General features: G+C 46.5%; 1 protein-coding gene across 2 annotated transcripts; it reads left to right on the forward strand.

Moving 5' to 3' along the window:
* The first annotated feature begins 234 nt into the window (after nucleotides 1-234).
* On the forward strand, nucleotides 235-10334 carry LOC139051634 (zinc finger protein 593-like). Of its 2 annotated transcripts, XM_070528578.1 has the most exons (4): nucleotides 235-486; nucleotides 995-1057; nucleotides 8124-8246; nucleotides 10179-10334. In XM_070528578.1, exons 1-3 carry the CDS (start codon nucleotides 293-295, stop codon nucleotides 8239-8241), a joined length of 375 nt encoding a protein of 124 aa, XP_070384679.1. In that variant the 5' UTR covers nucleotides 235-292; the 3' UTR covers nucleotides 8242-8246; nucleotides 10179-10334. The 2 variants fall into 2 exon arrangements, with proteins under 2 accessions (XP_070384679.1, XP_070384678.1); XM_070528577.1 differs by lacking the exon at nucleotides 10179-10334 and having other exon boundaries at nucleotides 8124-8282.
* The last annotated feature ends 5833 nt before the right edge of the window (nucleotides 10335-16167 follow it).

A 16167-nucleotide genomic window follows, 5' to 3' on the forward strand; every position in this document is an offset into this window, starting at 1 on the left:
CGGGATTCGATCCCGCGACCTCGTGCTCAGCAGCCCAACACCATAACCACTGAACAACCACGGCGGGTGACGAACGAGCAGTACAGATCAGTTGTGGCAAACGACGCGTCGCAGCAGGAGCAGACGACGCGCGGCGCGTGGCAAAAGACGCGACTGCAGCGCCGGTAGTTCCAGCGACAGCCGCTGCGGCCACGCTGGCCAACGGGCTCGCGCAGGGAGCTGCGAAACTGAAGTATGCCTAAAAGAAGGTTGGTTTTCACGTTGTCAGCGTGCGTAGTGGCAGGCTGTCAAAATGGCTCGTTATTCGCGGAAAAAGACTCACAAGGGCTACACAGCATCGCACAAGAAGGACAAGACGAAACGCAGGGCTAAAGATATCGACCAGATTCACATCGACATGCAGCCGGAAAAGGCAGAAAGGCTCCTCAACCAGGAGGTTGACTACGACATGCCTGGAGACGCGCAGTTCTACTGCCTGCACTGCGCGTAAGAGTTCGCTCTAGCCTGGGCTGGCTCTTTTATCGACTATTGGCATGATTGCATTTTCTGCGCAATCTGTTCGTGTCACACAATAAGATAAATGCAACAGTTGGTGTTAGTGCGGGTGGTTGAACGAACTTGTTCGAAAGTAGATCCACACCTTTTGTGCTGCAGAGCTTCACAGAAATGCCGAGTCTCCGATGTTCTGTGCTAGATATATTGTAATTGTCTCGTATTGACTTCAGTCCCTGTGCCCAAATTCAACAGTAGCGCTCTCGGCGAAAGCCGCTTCTTCTGTTGTCAGGGGTTTATAGTTTTGTTTACCGAACGCATAGATTCTTTCTCCCCACATAGCAGTGCGCAAATGACTCCGCATTGCATTTGGTTTCAAATGTGGAGGAGGCTTGTGAGGGTGGGCAGCGGAGCATATAATTTATTCGTGCAATGCGTTCTCGGTTTACCAAGTAGCGTATTTTTCATTTACTTATTCATTACGTTCTCTCGTGTCTTGCAGGAGGTATTTCATGGACAAAAACTCTCTCAATGACCACCTGAAAAGTAAGAACCACAAGCGAAGGTTAGTGACTTTTGCTCACCATCGGGGCTTTTAGAAATGAGGTTTGTCGTCCCAAAGTACCACATCTCTCCGTATTGACCGGCTTCCTGACGCTCCTTAAAGCGCATCTAAGGGCCATACAACGAAATGTTCCTTGCCTCATTAAGGATGGCTTCATTGCAGTGAGGCCACCTTATGTTATTCTGAAAGCATCCGTACTTAGGGGGCCTCAGCGAAGGCTTCTTCAGTGCTTCCCCAGCATAAGGTAGCTCTCAAGCTACCTTCATGCGTCCTTGCGCAGCTCCTGGCCCGGAATGAGCACTTCACCTCTCTGCTTGGCCACATGATGTTTCCTTGCGCATGCGCACTGTCGCCTGCCTGTGGAGAAGTGCGAGCACAGTACGTCTGGCCAGGCATGTTCATTTCAGTCTCACGTTTGGCATGAATGGCATTGCTAGGCGTTTCGCAACGTCGGGGGTGCCAGTGTTTTTTTTTTTTTAATTATACAAGTACCTGAGCACCACAAGGGCATTATTGCAGGGGGGGGGGGGACAATTGGAGGAAAATGAACATGTGACAAAAACTTAAAACAGCTAAGCACAGGTGGTAAAAGTAACAAAATATGTAACATCGATGAGTCATCTCGACGGCAAAACGGTCTTCAGTGAAATGCGGTGCAAAATTGCAACACAGAAATGGCAAGGGTACACTATCGCATGAAGTGCAATGCCAGCCAAATTATATAAACAGGATGTTATTATACTACGGCAGACTGTGTGACAATAAAGACAGAAACTCTGAACACGTTTTACATTCACCAATGCTCTTGGGAAGCCTATTCCAGTGTGCGGGAAGCATGTGGAAAAAATGAATTACGGTAGACATCAGTACGACAGCGCATTCCAAAAACTTTCAGCTCGTGACCACATTGTTTAGAGATGAATTGGGGAGGGAAAATGTACAAGTTCCTATTTATACCTGTGAGATCAGAGTAAATTCAGAAAAAAAGTTCTAATTTTGCAGTTAATCAGCGGTGCGCTAGTGTTTTCCAACCAAGGTCCTCTTTAACTAATGTAATACTGCTACGGAAGTTATAATTACCAAAAACAAATCTTGCAGCATGGTTTTGGACGCGTTCCAAGCTTTTCTATAAGTTTAGAGCTTTGAGGGTCCCATATCTGGCAAACGTATTTGAGTACTGGACGAACATTTGGTATGTAATGTGTTGCTTGAACACGTCAAGTATTGTGCTGAAATGTACTTTTTTATGTTTAGTAAACAAAACTAGAAAACGTGCACATGTTTCTATATTAGCACTTCAATTTAAAAATTGTGCAACAATACTACTTTTTATTCATTCAATAATGGTGTTCGCGTAAAGATTTTAAGATAGGCTGCAGAATCCAGGCGTACGGCAGCCATTCTTTACGTGAGGAGAGGCAAAGGGAGCTTTCAGAGTATGCTTGTTTTCTTCCATCGCTCCTTCACTGTGAGAAGGCCTTACGTAAGGCTAAGAAGCGGTCAAAGGAAAGCAATGTTTCATTGTATTGACGGCTCGAGCCGTGCGTATTATTTCTGACTGTTTCTGCTGCCATGCCTGAACCGCACTTCCTTCAAAACCACTTGAGTCGTAAACATTTGCAACTTGGATATCGCAAACTATGTAATGCTGAATAGATCTACTGGTTTTCCAATGCATATATATGCTGTGTCTGTCCATAAATTTTGATTAAAAAGAATGTCTGCAAATTCAACATGCAAAGTTATGCAAGATGCTCCTCTAAACAATTACATTCCCCGAGTACTTATTACGAGATACATTGCATTTTACATAGAAGGAATATTTTGGTATTTGGTGTCAACATTATAAATCCGTGTCAGGACACTGCCCAGGGAAGCTTTCATCCTGAATCTTAATACTCTGGTGAGTTGCTTTTGTCAAACCTGGCCACTTCATTAATGCATAAAAGGAAGGGTTAGGTGCGGACATTTTGTGTAAAAAGGTTTGCTACTACTTTCACTGTTCTCTGAAACAGGCATCCAGAAAACGCATTGGCTGTAACATGACAGCGCATCATAGGATGCATGTACTTCACAAATACCATAACAGCAATCACCTGAAATAAAATTTTGTGGTTTCGATTAAGAACGAACCAACTGCAAGCAATGAAATATTTTATAGTGGCGCACACTAGCCTTTATCAACAATATGGCACACCCCTCCCGCAGCGGAGGCAGCTGACTGTCGTTACAGTGAGGCACGCATTGTTTAAGAAACCCAGCAGTTCACTGCAACTTCGAATTGAACCGTGAAGTAGTTCTTTACCACACCAATTACAATGTTCTAAAGTATACTCGAGGCGCTACAGCGCAGCTTAGGCTACCTTGAAAAGGAAAATTCAAACACATTTTGCTTCACCATGTCTCGATCCTGCATTGTTTAATTATACAAACAGAACTATTCATTTCATCAGTACATAAAAAGAGAACCTCGCATACCCACCTTGTAAAGAAAACACGCAAGCCTCACACGAATTCACTTGTCTTTTGATCTCCACTAGGGAATAATCATATCTTCAATATGTCACACACTACTAATGAATGAGGCTTCGGCTTCATGCTAGCTGCACTCATATGGACCAAAAGGCACATTTCACTCAAATATTTGGCCCGAGCAGCCTGTGTCAGTTCTCCAAACAGTTTTGTCATGTCTGTTTCTCAAGCAAGAAGCACCAGTAATTGCTCAGGTGAGTTGAACGTGTAGCACAGAGAGGGAATAAATATTGGCACATTCCTTTTCCTGTGCTGCAAACAGCTGTAAGCTCCTATCAGCATTAGTTCAAATTACCACCACTTAAGTTTAACTAGTGAAGAATGGCCTAATTTTGAGATGCTGTTAAAACTCAAGTGGTGCTGGCAGAATCTAAACTGCAGCATTAGTTAAGTGTTACTGCTGAGTGTTTCTTTGGAGAAATGCAAAAAATTGACTATTTTACCATGAACTGCTTGTCGTGAGCAAACATATTTTAGCGGGTTAAAGTCAAGGTAAATGTTGTAGAAGTCATATTTAGCCAGGGTTTGTGACATGCATATTGCACCACGGCAGGCATGATATCCTAACTGGATTCGTATGTGCTATGTTTTTGCATTTATGCTTTTATTATTCACATGAGCTACCGCTGCAGTCTAGATCTGTGCATGAAAAACTCCAATGGGCTGGTCAGAGTTCCATCGGCTGGCACTGTAGCCTTGCCTCTGAGAAATATATTGTCACCAAGGAAATAAGCTCCCTATACATTTTCGTGAACGAAGATGTCATAAAAATATGTTTGAGAGGACCATCATAAGTATACAAGCATAGGCAATGAGTGTGAACAAACAGAAACACTGCAGAAGGCACCTATACATCGCCTGAATTGCAGCAGACGACATGCGAGTGGTGCTCGTAGCGCCCCTGTAGGTCGTTCTTAGGTCTAATATTGACACTGGACAAGTATGTGGAGGAACAGGACACTAAAATGGCACTCATGGTTGTTTTTATTCAGAGAGCAGTTGAGAATATCTCTCACATCATGTGGTCACTAATTCACAGTAGAAAGACAACTATTTACGCAACTTACATGAAAAATGTGACAAGCATGCAAAAGCTGAGCAGTGATTACATCACAGGACGTTTTAGTTATTAACTAAAGCATATTCCTTTTCATGTGATGGCAATTGACCAATGCATTTTGTCACCCTCTTTTTGATGAGAGATGCCTTGACTAGCTTGTGCGTAAACTGGTCCAAATGGTTGAATATTGCTGTTGCATCTTTGAAAATTGTTTGAAACTGCATTCTTTGCAACTGTTATAGCCCTGTGACTCGGGCAGCTGCAAACTCCTTTTAGCTCCGTCGTCTTTATCTCGAGGGAGATACACTCAGTGTCACATGGTCGCCCTTCTGCTAAGGGAATCTAAAGGAGCTTTCGGTCAGGGGAGATCGGCTATCTCCCTCGGCAGCTGAAGGGAGTACTCTCTTGCCCATAGTTCTTGTTGTAAAACTGGCAATTTAATAAATATTTGCGTTAAAATTAACTCAGCGATTGTTTCATACATTTATATTGAATAAAATAAAAGTTCAAGCACATTTCAGCAACAGTTATGCTTGCTGCTGCACAATACTCTCGACCTAGGTCGCTTGGCACCATGTTTTTCTCATCTTTCAGGGCGTTTACATAAACCCGACAGCAGTGGGTCGAGTCGGTTTGTTGGGCTGGAATATGCCTGTTGAGTATATTCCAGCCCTAGCCGGTTGGGCTGAACAAGCATAGTCGGGCTCAGTCAGCCTGACTGCATCAGGTAGGTAGACCAGCCTTACCCGTTTGCAGCATCCACGTAAACGCTGACGTGCTGGGCCTGCCAGTGCCGAGACGTGTGCGTCCCACTGTGATTTTGTGATTTAGGTGACGGCGGTGCAAATAATATCAGATCAAGGCCAAGACAAGCACTTTGCAGTGCAACCTCATCATAGTGATAAGACCCACGACGACGGCAGCGGGAGCCAGAAGCGCAGTTCAGACGTGTTTACGTCTCGGCTCGACGCTCTGTGCCGTCATTGTCCAGACTCGTCAGAAGTGAGTTCGTGTAAACATGGTCATGTCGCGCTCGGTCAGCCAGATTTTTTACTCGACCTGCTGTGTCTGGTGCGTGTGAACGTAGCCTTTGTTGTACTTGTCGTGCAGTGGTTGGTGTGGTCACTCGTGACTGATAACGGCACACTACACAAAATAAGAGGAAAGCTCACGAGGTCACCCTGCGCGAAACTTTGCATTTTCATTATAATTTGCAGCAGCTTGGGTCACATAATGCTGAGCCTACTTACCTCGGTTCAAAGAAACATATAAGTACAGGGTGGCTGCCGTCACTGTCAGCACAGCTATGCTTAATGAGCGCACTTTGATATTTAACGAGTTGTATGTTTCTTGCGCCAAATATTTTGAATAATATGTTTTATCAAAGGAGCATTAAAGGGACACTAAAGGTTACCAGAAAGTCAAGTTAAAGTGGTAGAGCAATGTTCTAGAACGTCTAAGGCGTCAATATAATCGCGAACAGAGCTATAGTAACCGAGAAATTGAGGTAAATGCATGACACGATTTGAGACCCCCCAGCGACATTCCGGTACTAGCCCGATGACGAAAGCACTCATAATTTGTGTTACTAATACTCAACTATTCGTATTAAAAAATATCATTTCATTCGATTATAAGGCGGAAGAAAATGCTACTTGTCTACGTCTATTCGGTTCTAAGAAAAAAACATTTTGACATTACCCTTCAGTAGTATGGGTGGTCGAAAGGTTTCGTTTTCGCTCGACTCTGCGCCGCGCACGCTTCGGAGTTTCAGTACTTTCGTTATCGCGTCGTGCTGTGCGGGTTCTGCTGGCTCGCGAAACTCATTTCGAAAAAGCAGTGAGGATGCCACGTCCTTGTGATGTCGTGGGAAGCCCTCGTTGCTTTCCCGCTCCGGAGAGCCGGTGCTGAGGCCGCCGTCATAGTACGCAACGACCCCGGCAGCGCGAGCCCTCAGCAGCAGGTCGCGCTCATCAGTGCTCAAATCGCTGAAGTTGAGCCCAGCATCGCGAGCCAATCTGTCGTTGTCAGGGTCCATTGCGACGAGCGTCGAAGTTTGCGTCATAGAATAAAGTACCAGCTTATGGTCGTGCGTTTCTCCTTCCGCTAGCCACTATACTCCCGCTTTCGATCTGCTGTCGGCTCTGTCTTGGCTCTGTTTCTGGCCGCGCGTTTGTGTTTTGCGCAGAAAAGCCGTAGCGCCGTCTGCGGACGCCGTTCTACTCACCAATGGCGCAACGTCACTATGAGACCATGATGTCAGTACTCCTCGATCGGAGGGCGGGCGTTTTGAACTGCGTTAGAGGTACGCGGACGCTTCAGAACGCTTTCTCTCTTAAAGTAAGTTTCTCCTTGGCACGAAACAAGCGTTTCGAGGTTTCTGGGATGGTACTTCAACAGTACACGTTCACTTCATAGTAACCTTTAGTGTCCCTTTAACTATAATAACTTCAAGCATAATTCAAAGTTCCATTTTTGTACTTGTACTAAAACGAAACACCGCTACACGTGCCTCTGGCGGCTTACTTTAATCACTTATTATTGTCCGTGTGACATGGCAACTTCCTTGAGCTTGAGCTCCCTTAGGAAGACGCACACTCCCTTATCCCGAAGGAGGTTGTGTGCGCCCACTTGACACGTGTGTGTGCAATGCATTATTGAACAGTGATTGGTCACGCTTACTTATTCTGGTAATAATGTAATGCCTTGTTGGCCCTAGATATGCACTTTCGAATACAACAGTGTTATCAAACAATATCAGTCTGAAGTTTCAAAGTGTGCTCTGCACTGCACATCATCCCCCTGCTTTGATTTAGCTTATTTCTATACAGTCTTGGCAGGCCCTCTTGAGATTATCAGATGCTGAATGCATTGGTTTGATGTCATCAGTTTTTGCTGCATTATTAAAACCTTGTGAAAGAAAATGATCTCCAATCCATACTGTGAAGATGATTGGACAGCCAAGCAACTACTAGAACGATTACCCATTGTGACATAGGTTGAAATTATTCACCTGGCGACACTCACATGCGCTTTACCTAATTATTAACCTAAGCTGTTTCGACGGCCTGCGACTTGGCTTGTGCCCTGAGTTTGTGCACCTACAAAGAGTGGAACAACGAGAAGAGAAATTCACCATGCCTCGTATGCACACTGCTCTTCAGGCGTCCTCACTACTCATGGCCTTCCCATTGCACTGTCACAACACAAATCAGTGGCTAGGCTGGTTCTTCTTTTACGTACGAAAGTGTAGTTACCTCACTTCCTGCTTCGTATGCTACTGGCAAGCTGCCATCGCCGCGGCAGCTTGAGCAACAGTAATCATTACCGGAAAAGGTAAGCGGGGAGCACTACGTGCTTCGCATTGCATGTAGGTGGCCTTATCATCAATTATGTGGCTCGGGTGCTTGTTCTGAGCAGTGCAGCACTGTTTAGAACTCAAAGCCTATATACCGTTGCTTCTCCTATGTACAGATTGAAGGCCCTGGAAGAGGAGCCATACAGCCAGGCTGAAGCTGAAGCCGCAGCCGGCATGGGAAATTACATTCCTCCCAAGAGACGCAGAGTGGAATCGCAGCCCCCAAAAGAGTAGCACCTGTACAGTAAAACTAATGCTAGTAAATTGTTTTCTCTTGTATGTGTCATTGTGGGATCTGCTTGCTCATATGTAGCATGCGTGTTCTACTTGCTCTTCCTTTCCTGTTTCCTCCCCTCCTTCCTATCTTCCATTTCTGTGTTGCTGTCACCTCCCTTCTGGAGAGTAGGCAGGCATTGTGCCCCTTCCGGTGGCAGTTGCCAGCCTGCTCCTCGCTTTCCCTTTCCTGGTAATTGTATATGTGTTCAAAAGAAATGATAATAATTGCTTTTAATTTAGTCCTGGCTGCACATGAAAGCTTGCTTAACATCAGTGTTATTTGAGCCAGTATGTTTTGCAGAAATCCTTAAAGGGACCAACAACTGCCTAGAATGTGTCACAGGATGTTCGCGGAAATGAAAAGACCATGATTTATAATGATGTAATCAAGCATGCTGTTCTCAGTTTAAGTAGAAAATTGACAGCACTAACAATTTTGCCACCAAGCTCTTGCTCAGTGAGCAAAAAGTGTCAACCGGCTGCATAGAACTTAATGACAGACTTGGCAGCATAACATTCTTGAGCAAAGAGTATGACACAGTTTAAATTGCAAAAGTCAAAATGTGCTCAGAGAACGCTCATTTATCACAAGCAAATGATGACCTAGAAAAATTTAGAAGCCATTCCACTTTGTGAAGGTGGATGACCAGTGAAGCTGCAGGGTTAGACACAAGGTTAGACAAGGGTACACATTTATTTTCATAATTTGGTAATGGTAGTGATGACAGAGAGAGAGAATAACTTTATTGAATTGGGGACAGGGGATGGGGGATTAGGAGCTTGATGGGTGGCGCCCCAAGTCCAGGGCTCCACTGGCTTCTGCCGCTAGCCGAACGTGACCAAGAAGAGCCTTCTGCACCATCGGGGGTGAGCTGGCGAGGTGTGCCTCCCATTGCTCCAGTGTGTTGGTTAGATAAAACCTAACTAAGTAGGCATTTAAATTCGGCGCTCTATTTTGCCATCCCCATGAGATGGGGTACAAAGACGGTGGCGAGTCACTACCCCACGGACAGGCACGCGCAGTGGCGTAGCTAGGTCGTTTGGCACCCGGGGCCCAAAGGTCTTCTGTCACCCCCCTCTCCGGGTGTAGCCGATGAAAGAGGGGTGTCTTCAGACGTATATGACACCCCCCCCCCCCTCACTGGCCCCATGCACCTGGGGCCCACGGCCCCCCCTGTTGCTACGCCACTGGGCACGCGCATACATAGTTGGGAAAATTTCGCTCAATCTTAAGTTTGGGTAGACCCCCGTTTGAATCCTGCGGAGATCTATTGCGTCTTCCCCTAGCAAAGATGTGTTTGAGGCGCCGTATCTTTGCCGCATGCCGTGCTGGTGAGCAAGAATATCGCGTGGTGCCGGGTCGTTATCTTCCTCGTGAAGGCTTTCCTTTGAAGTGGCGGGTTGTGAATGGGAGGGCGATAAAAAAAAAAGTTGGTTGCTCCGCTCGGTTCGTGAGCTCTTGAGCTAGAGCGTCAGCCCTCTCATTCCCCTCCAGGCCAGCGTGTCCCGGGCACCAGACCAGTCTGTACATATTCTTGAGTACCTTTCCCAAGAGGTGACTAACCTTGACAGGGAGACGGTCGTTCATAAAGAAGCGGCATGCCTCCTGAGAGTCTGAGATGATGGTGTTGTATGACAGCCCCGTCCGTTCCCGGTCCTTGATTGCCAAGGCGATGGCGAAGCATTCTGCCTTGGAAATAGAGGACATGATCAGGGAGGCACTTGAGATTAGGCTAGCCTTGTCATTGCCTATGACAGTGACTACCGTACACTTCCAGCTGTACTGAGAGGTGTCAACATAAACGGTATTTTCATTGTTTCTGACTAGTTTGCCTAGCCATTTCACCCTCTCTTCTCTTTTTGTTTCTGTTTTTGTGCATATTTCTCGGGACAAGAGTGACAGATCCTGCTTCGGACGGGACCGGGAATATCCACCAGTACCTCGTCCAAGTTTTGCGGGTGTGGTGGAATACCCGCCCTCACCATGATCTGTCTGCCTGATCTCGTCGGGCTAAGTCGGTTTCTTTGTGCAATTAAAGTTGCCGCCTTGAGCTCGGCGTATGTGTTGTATACCCCAAGGCCAAGGAGCTTGTCTGTCGGGGTGCCTACCGGTAAGTGCAAGACCACCTTGTAGGCGCCTCTGATAATATCAACCAGCTCCTTCTCACTCTTGTTGAGTGTGTGAAAAGGGAGGCGTTATGATAGTGTTGATAACGAGCGCCTGTACTAAACGGGCAGTGTTGCTTTCTTTCATGCCTTGTTTGCAGAAGGTGATTCTTTGAATCATTCTTGCCACTTGTTTTTTTGCCGTCTTCAGTAAATTGATGGTGTGGCTGGCCCTGCCGTTGCTCTGAACCCAGAATCCCAAGATCAGAGCAAGTGACCTCTTTGATTTGCTGATTTTCGATTTCAATTTCTGTGTTCCCATTACTTTTATAACGTTTCTCGTGGATGCATATTATCTCCGATTTTTCGGGAGCACAGCTGAGACTGCTGGCCCTTGCAAAGTTTTCAACTGCAGTGGCCACCTCTTGGAGGGTCTGCTCTTTCTTTGCTAGGGACCCGCGCATGGCCCAAGGGGTGATGTCCGCGTAAATAGTATAACCCAGTTGCGGGACACCGTCTAGGGTCTGCGCAAGACTACACATGGCGATGTTTTCAAAGTAGGGGAGAGATGATCGCTCTTTCAGGTGTGCCTTTGTTTGGCATTTGAAACGGATCGGATTTGACATGCAATATTCCTATCGTAGCCTTCCTCCCCGTGAGGAATGCTCCAATGTAATTAGATACATTTTTTCCGCAGCCAATTAAGCTCGCAAAGTATTGCTTCATGTGATATATTGTCAAAGGTGCCCTTCAGATCAAGAGCTAACAATAGGTGCTCCCCACCCTTGGGTACCCTTTGAGTACCTCTTCCTGTAACGGGAGGACCGTGTCTTGTGTCGAGAGGCCATTGTGGAAGCCCAACATGGTGGTCGAGAAGAAGTCCCTGTCTTCAATGAAATTTTGAAGCCTAGTGTGTACGACCCGTTCGAAGAGCTTTCCCATGCAAGACGTCGGTGAAATGGGTCTGAGTGCCTGCAGGGATGGCTTCTTTCTGGGTTTTGTTATTGTAATAATTTTTGCAGTTTTCTACTCTTTGGGGATCTCTCCCCTAAGCCAATGGTTTTCATTAAATTGCCTTGTGATAGCTTCTATGACTTTATCGCTAAGGTTTCTAATCATAGCGTTGGTAACCTGATTGGCGCCAGGGGCTGTATTCTTGTTGGCCACCTGGGCTGCTGCAAAAACCTTTTCTGTGGATATTGGGGCATCTAGCTTCGCATTTTGGACGCCCGTATCCTTAATTTGGCCTACTGACTGTATCGCGCTCCCTCCAACATATCTTTCCTTGAGAGCCTCTATTAATTCTTCATTCGATCGTGCCTGGAAATTCCTCAGCAATCCTTTGCAATGTTCTGCTGGTCGCAGATTTGAACTTTTCCAGGTGTAGGAAATTTCTCAGGATGGCCCAGGTTTTTACGGTGCTCAGTGTGTTTTGTAGCGAATGGCAAAACTTTATCCAGCCCTCAGTTGCCAATCTACTGACACGTTGATCTGCATACTCTGCCAGAGATGCAATCCTGCACAGAAGGTTTCTGTTCAAACATTGTTTTTGCCACCTTTTTAGCAGCTTATGCCTGCTTTCCCACAAGCTTAGGAGGTGGCTGTCCACCGCTGGTGTTTCCACAGTCCGTGTAATCTTTTCCGATGTCTGCCTGTGCGCTGCCTTAATGAAATCGTACCATTCCTCCATGGAATCTGTTTCGACATTGGGTGGAGGATTGTGTAGTCGGAATTTTGTCCAGTTTGTCGGCGTCGTTTCCCCCACCACCCGTCGTAGTTTTGGAGTCGACAGGGCAATGCTGATGAGGAAGTGATCACTTTCTAGATTTTCATCTAGGTTGGTCCAGGCGGCGTGGCGTGCCTGATGTTGCATGTGAAAGTGACGTAACATGACCTTGGCTTCTAGCGCGAAGTGAACACGGACACAGAAAGGAGCAGACAGGACAAGCGCTAAATCTCAACTAAATTTTTATTAAAACGAAGAACATATATATAGGTGATTGCAAAAACACGTAGCATAAGAACATGACAAGGTAAAAAAAAAAAGAAACAGTTAAACATATCAGGGGGTATGGAAATCAAAAAACAAAAAGATTATTTCAGATTAGTACACGTATTGCGAAGGTACTGAAATTCGCAATCTAACAGAGACAACGAAGTATGGCTAACGCAAGTGTCTCCTAATCTTTTTATGTGAAATGCCTCGATAATTTCCCGCGTGGTTTGGCATCTGTGTCTGGAGAGAATTTTTGTGTCTTCAAAGAGGTTTGCAACCACAATCGAAACAATGTGCCGCTAAATGTGATGCATTAGGGTTGTTTAGTGAATGTTTGTGTTCTTTTAGTCTAATGTTAATGCACCTGCCGCTCTGTCCAATGTAAGCTTTCCTGTACTCGAGTGGAATCTGATAAACTATACCCTTGTTGCAAGTTGTTGCAAGACACTAAAGGGGACACATGTTTAACTCCGCAATCATCTTTCTTTTGCCTTCCTGTTCAAGTCTCCTATTTGTCATAGGGTATATGTTGGACAACTTGCGTGGGGCCGAAAAAACGGTACTGACGTCATACCTATTGGCCACATTCCTTAAACCATGGGATAATCCATGTGTGTAGGGTACTACAGTAAACTTTGTTTCCTTTTTTGTTTTTCTTGTTCACTTCGCGCTAGAAGCCATGATCATGTTACCGTACCAACTCGCTCAACTGTCTATCCTTTTGCATTACATTACTTGAAAGTGAGGCCCGGGAACGTGTCTGTACTCGCGCTGTTGTCCATCCTGGTGGGCATGGTGGGGAGCGTGATTAGACTCAGCCCCAGCCTGGATGCAGCGTGTTCTGGACGCGTTCCCTTGGGTGTGTCTTTTGGGTAGCCCCATCCGCTGTTGGGAGCGTTGAAATCTCCCAGCACCATGAGTCGGTCCTTGGTACCCGAGACTAAGAGCCTCCGCAAGGAGTTTGCTAAAATCTTCATTCCTGTTTTTTGGGGACTGCACAAATCTACTATCACACTTTTTGCCTTGCCTCTTTTTATAGGGAATAAGCTTATTATTTGATGATCTGAAGATTTTTAATCTGCTCTGCTTTGGCCGCAATAGTCCTGCCCACCAGGGTGGCAACGCTCCCCGGGGATAATTAGAATTTTGCAGGGTGTAGTATCCTTGCAGCTTGACCACTTTGGGGCCGATTTCCTGCAGGCATATTACATCTGGTCGGATTGGTGCACCATTTATATAATTTTGGAGTGTGGCTGCGTGCTTGTGAAAAGTACGGCAATTCCATTGCCAAATCTGTAATTGTTCCGCACTTTTCAATTTAGTTTGTGCCATGATGTACGAGAGCCTCCGCGTCCTCCCGACCTGCCTTTGATGGTTTATAAGTGATTGAGGTAGCAAGATGACACTTATTAATTGCTCTCTGCAAGCCTCTCACACTCTCGTTTACATATTGTTTCTGCATTCTTAATTCCTCACCGATGAGTGCTTTTATGTCTCACATGAAATTCGTTAAAAGATAATGGGAATTCGCAATGCTACTCCTATATTATTCTTGGACTTGGTTCTGGATCTGTTTTATAAAGTTGTGCGTGTGCATGGGGATGTCGGGAAGTTTATCACCTCTTCCCTCGCCTACTTTCATTCCCCTTTTTTGGGTGGGATGTATTTGCGTCTCGTGCCCGTTAGGATTGACTGCCGAGCTAGAGGCCTGCAGCGTTCTGTGTTTTCGAACTTCGTTTGCAATGAAGAGATTGCCAATTGGAATTCTTGGCACTCTATCTCCGTTTGGATCTTAAGCTGTTTAATTTCTTGCGTTAGTTTTTTTTCATCTACGATTTTTCTGTATTGCTGATTGTCTGTTATTGGAGAACTGGGAGACACGACCCCCGCCAAGCTCACCTGATAGTTTGGTCGATTGGCAGCTGCTCCTTCTGTTCCGATTCCGGTCTGGCGGGGTTTCTTCCTGTTATTTTTGTTGGCCGAGGTGTTCTTGAGGTTTGGTTTCCAAGGGTTGTCCTTGGGTTTGTTGGCTTTGTTTTGGCGTGCCCTTGATCTTAGTCTTTCGATTCCTCCCGTTCCAAGCTGAACGATCAGGGCGAGGGGGGGGGGGGTCTCTGTTGCTCGATTTCGGGGAAGTCTTTTTTTTTTTCGAATTAATCCACTCCAGTTTTTGTCGAGGCTGCTCCATTCGAGAAGTTGGGGGGGGGGGGCGATGTTTAGCTTCTTTCTGCATGAACTGTCGCCCGTCGCGTGTTCGTCGCCACAGATGGCACACTTTGGCGAGCACTCGTATCCCTGATTGGGTTCAGTTGCCCCACATTTGGAACACACGCTGATATCTGGTGTTGGGCACACATCAGTACGATGACTCGTTGAATGGCATATTTTGCAAACGTGGATTGTGTGGGTTTGTATGGGTAGCAGATCGCTTTCGCTCCCATAAAGTACACACACCTTGGGAGCACCTTTCCGGTGAAAGTCACTATCGCCGATTTGGATGAGCCCAGCATGCGGGCTCTTTCAATCTTCACACCTTGAGTGTGGATCCGCAGGTTCTCCATTAGTTCTGCCTGAGGTGTTCTGGGTGGTAAACTGTGAACAATGCCTCGCAGAACATTAGGTCTGCCACATATGAATTAAAGGGGCGAAGCTGCCCCTGATCTTTAGTTGTCCAATTTCTCGCAGCCGTCCCGCCACTTGTTCGTGTGGTGTGGGTAATATGACAATATTGGATCCAGGATGAGTCCGCAGCAAAAAACTGCTGCCTCTATAAAAGTATTCTGGCAGACCTCTATCACTGCCATAGCGAGCTCCGATCCAAGCAGATCTTTAACCACGAGTCTCTTGTATGGCCTCAAAATGACCTTGATGTCATCCTTCGGTAGAGGCGGCGGTCCACGGCGTTTCCTACGTCGCAGGTAGCTGTTAGTCTGGCTCTCTATTTTTCGTTGAGTCGCCCTCAAATTTCTTGATATTTCTGTAGGTTCCCTCTTCGGTTTCCTTTTCGTTTTTCTGACTGTTCTTTTTCTTGCGACGGGATAGAAAGGTGTGCGACCCGTCCTCTGTGCATGTTTGAGACGCCGAGATATCCGCGTCGTTCTCGAGAGACGCGTCGTTATTTCTCCGCGCCTCGTTATTTGATGTTGCATGTTGCAGAATGTCCCCCGCTTCATTTTGTTGAATGTCTGACGCCTGAGAGGGGCCCGGAATCGGCTCATCCACGTCCAAATGGCCTTGAGTAATTGTTAAGCTCCGTCCGGCATGCTCGGTGACTAGGAAAAGGACCGCCGCCGTCCGAAGCGCTAGCTTTTCCCGTCAAAACGTGTCTTTTCCCACTCAAAAGTCTGGAAAGAGGCGGGAACGCTCACCTTCGGCCTTCTTGGCGATAAGAAAAGTCCGTAGAGTCCGTAAAATGTTGGAGTCCTGCTAGCACACGCAAGCACCGCATTCGGCACGTGCTAGAGTCTTCCCGCGCCGCGTCGCCGGCCGAAGTCGACGTTAAGGCTCAACCAGACGTACGCGTTCCCATGCGTCCGCACACGCCGCGCTGACTCGACGTCGCGTCGCGCCCGATGGAGGAAGAGGGCGCGCACCCAAACGATGCACGAGTTGCCGCGCGTAGCCGCGCGTCTCGTCACGGCGGCGCAGTGTTGCTAGCTTGCCATGTTCAAGGCAGCCTAGCCTTCGCTTAACGGCCATATGCTAAGCAATGTGTTACATATTGCAAAAAAATTACCGACGATTACGTTACTTCCTAATGCGAAATTTGAGCGCAGCAAATA

This window comes from Dermacentor albipictus, unplaced genomic scaffold (assembly GCF_038994185.2).
Source record: "Dermacentor albipictus isolate Rhodes 1998 colony unplaced genomic scaffold, USDA_Dalb.pri_finalv2 scaffold_13, whole genome shotgun sequence".
NCBI lineage: Eukaryota > Metazoa > Arthropoda > Arachnida > Ixodida > Ixodidae > Dermacentor > Dermacentor albipictus.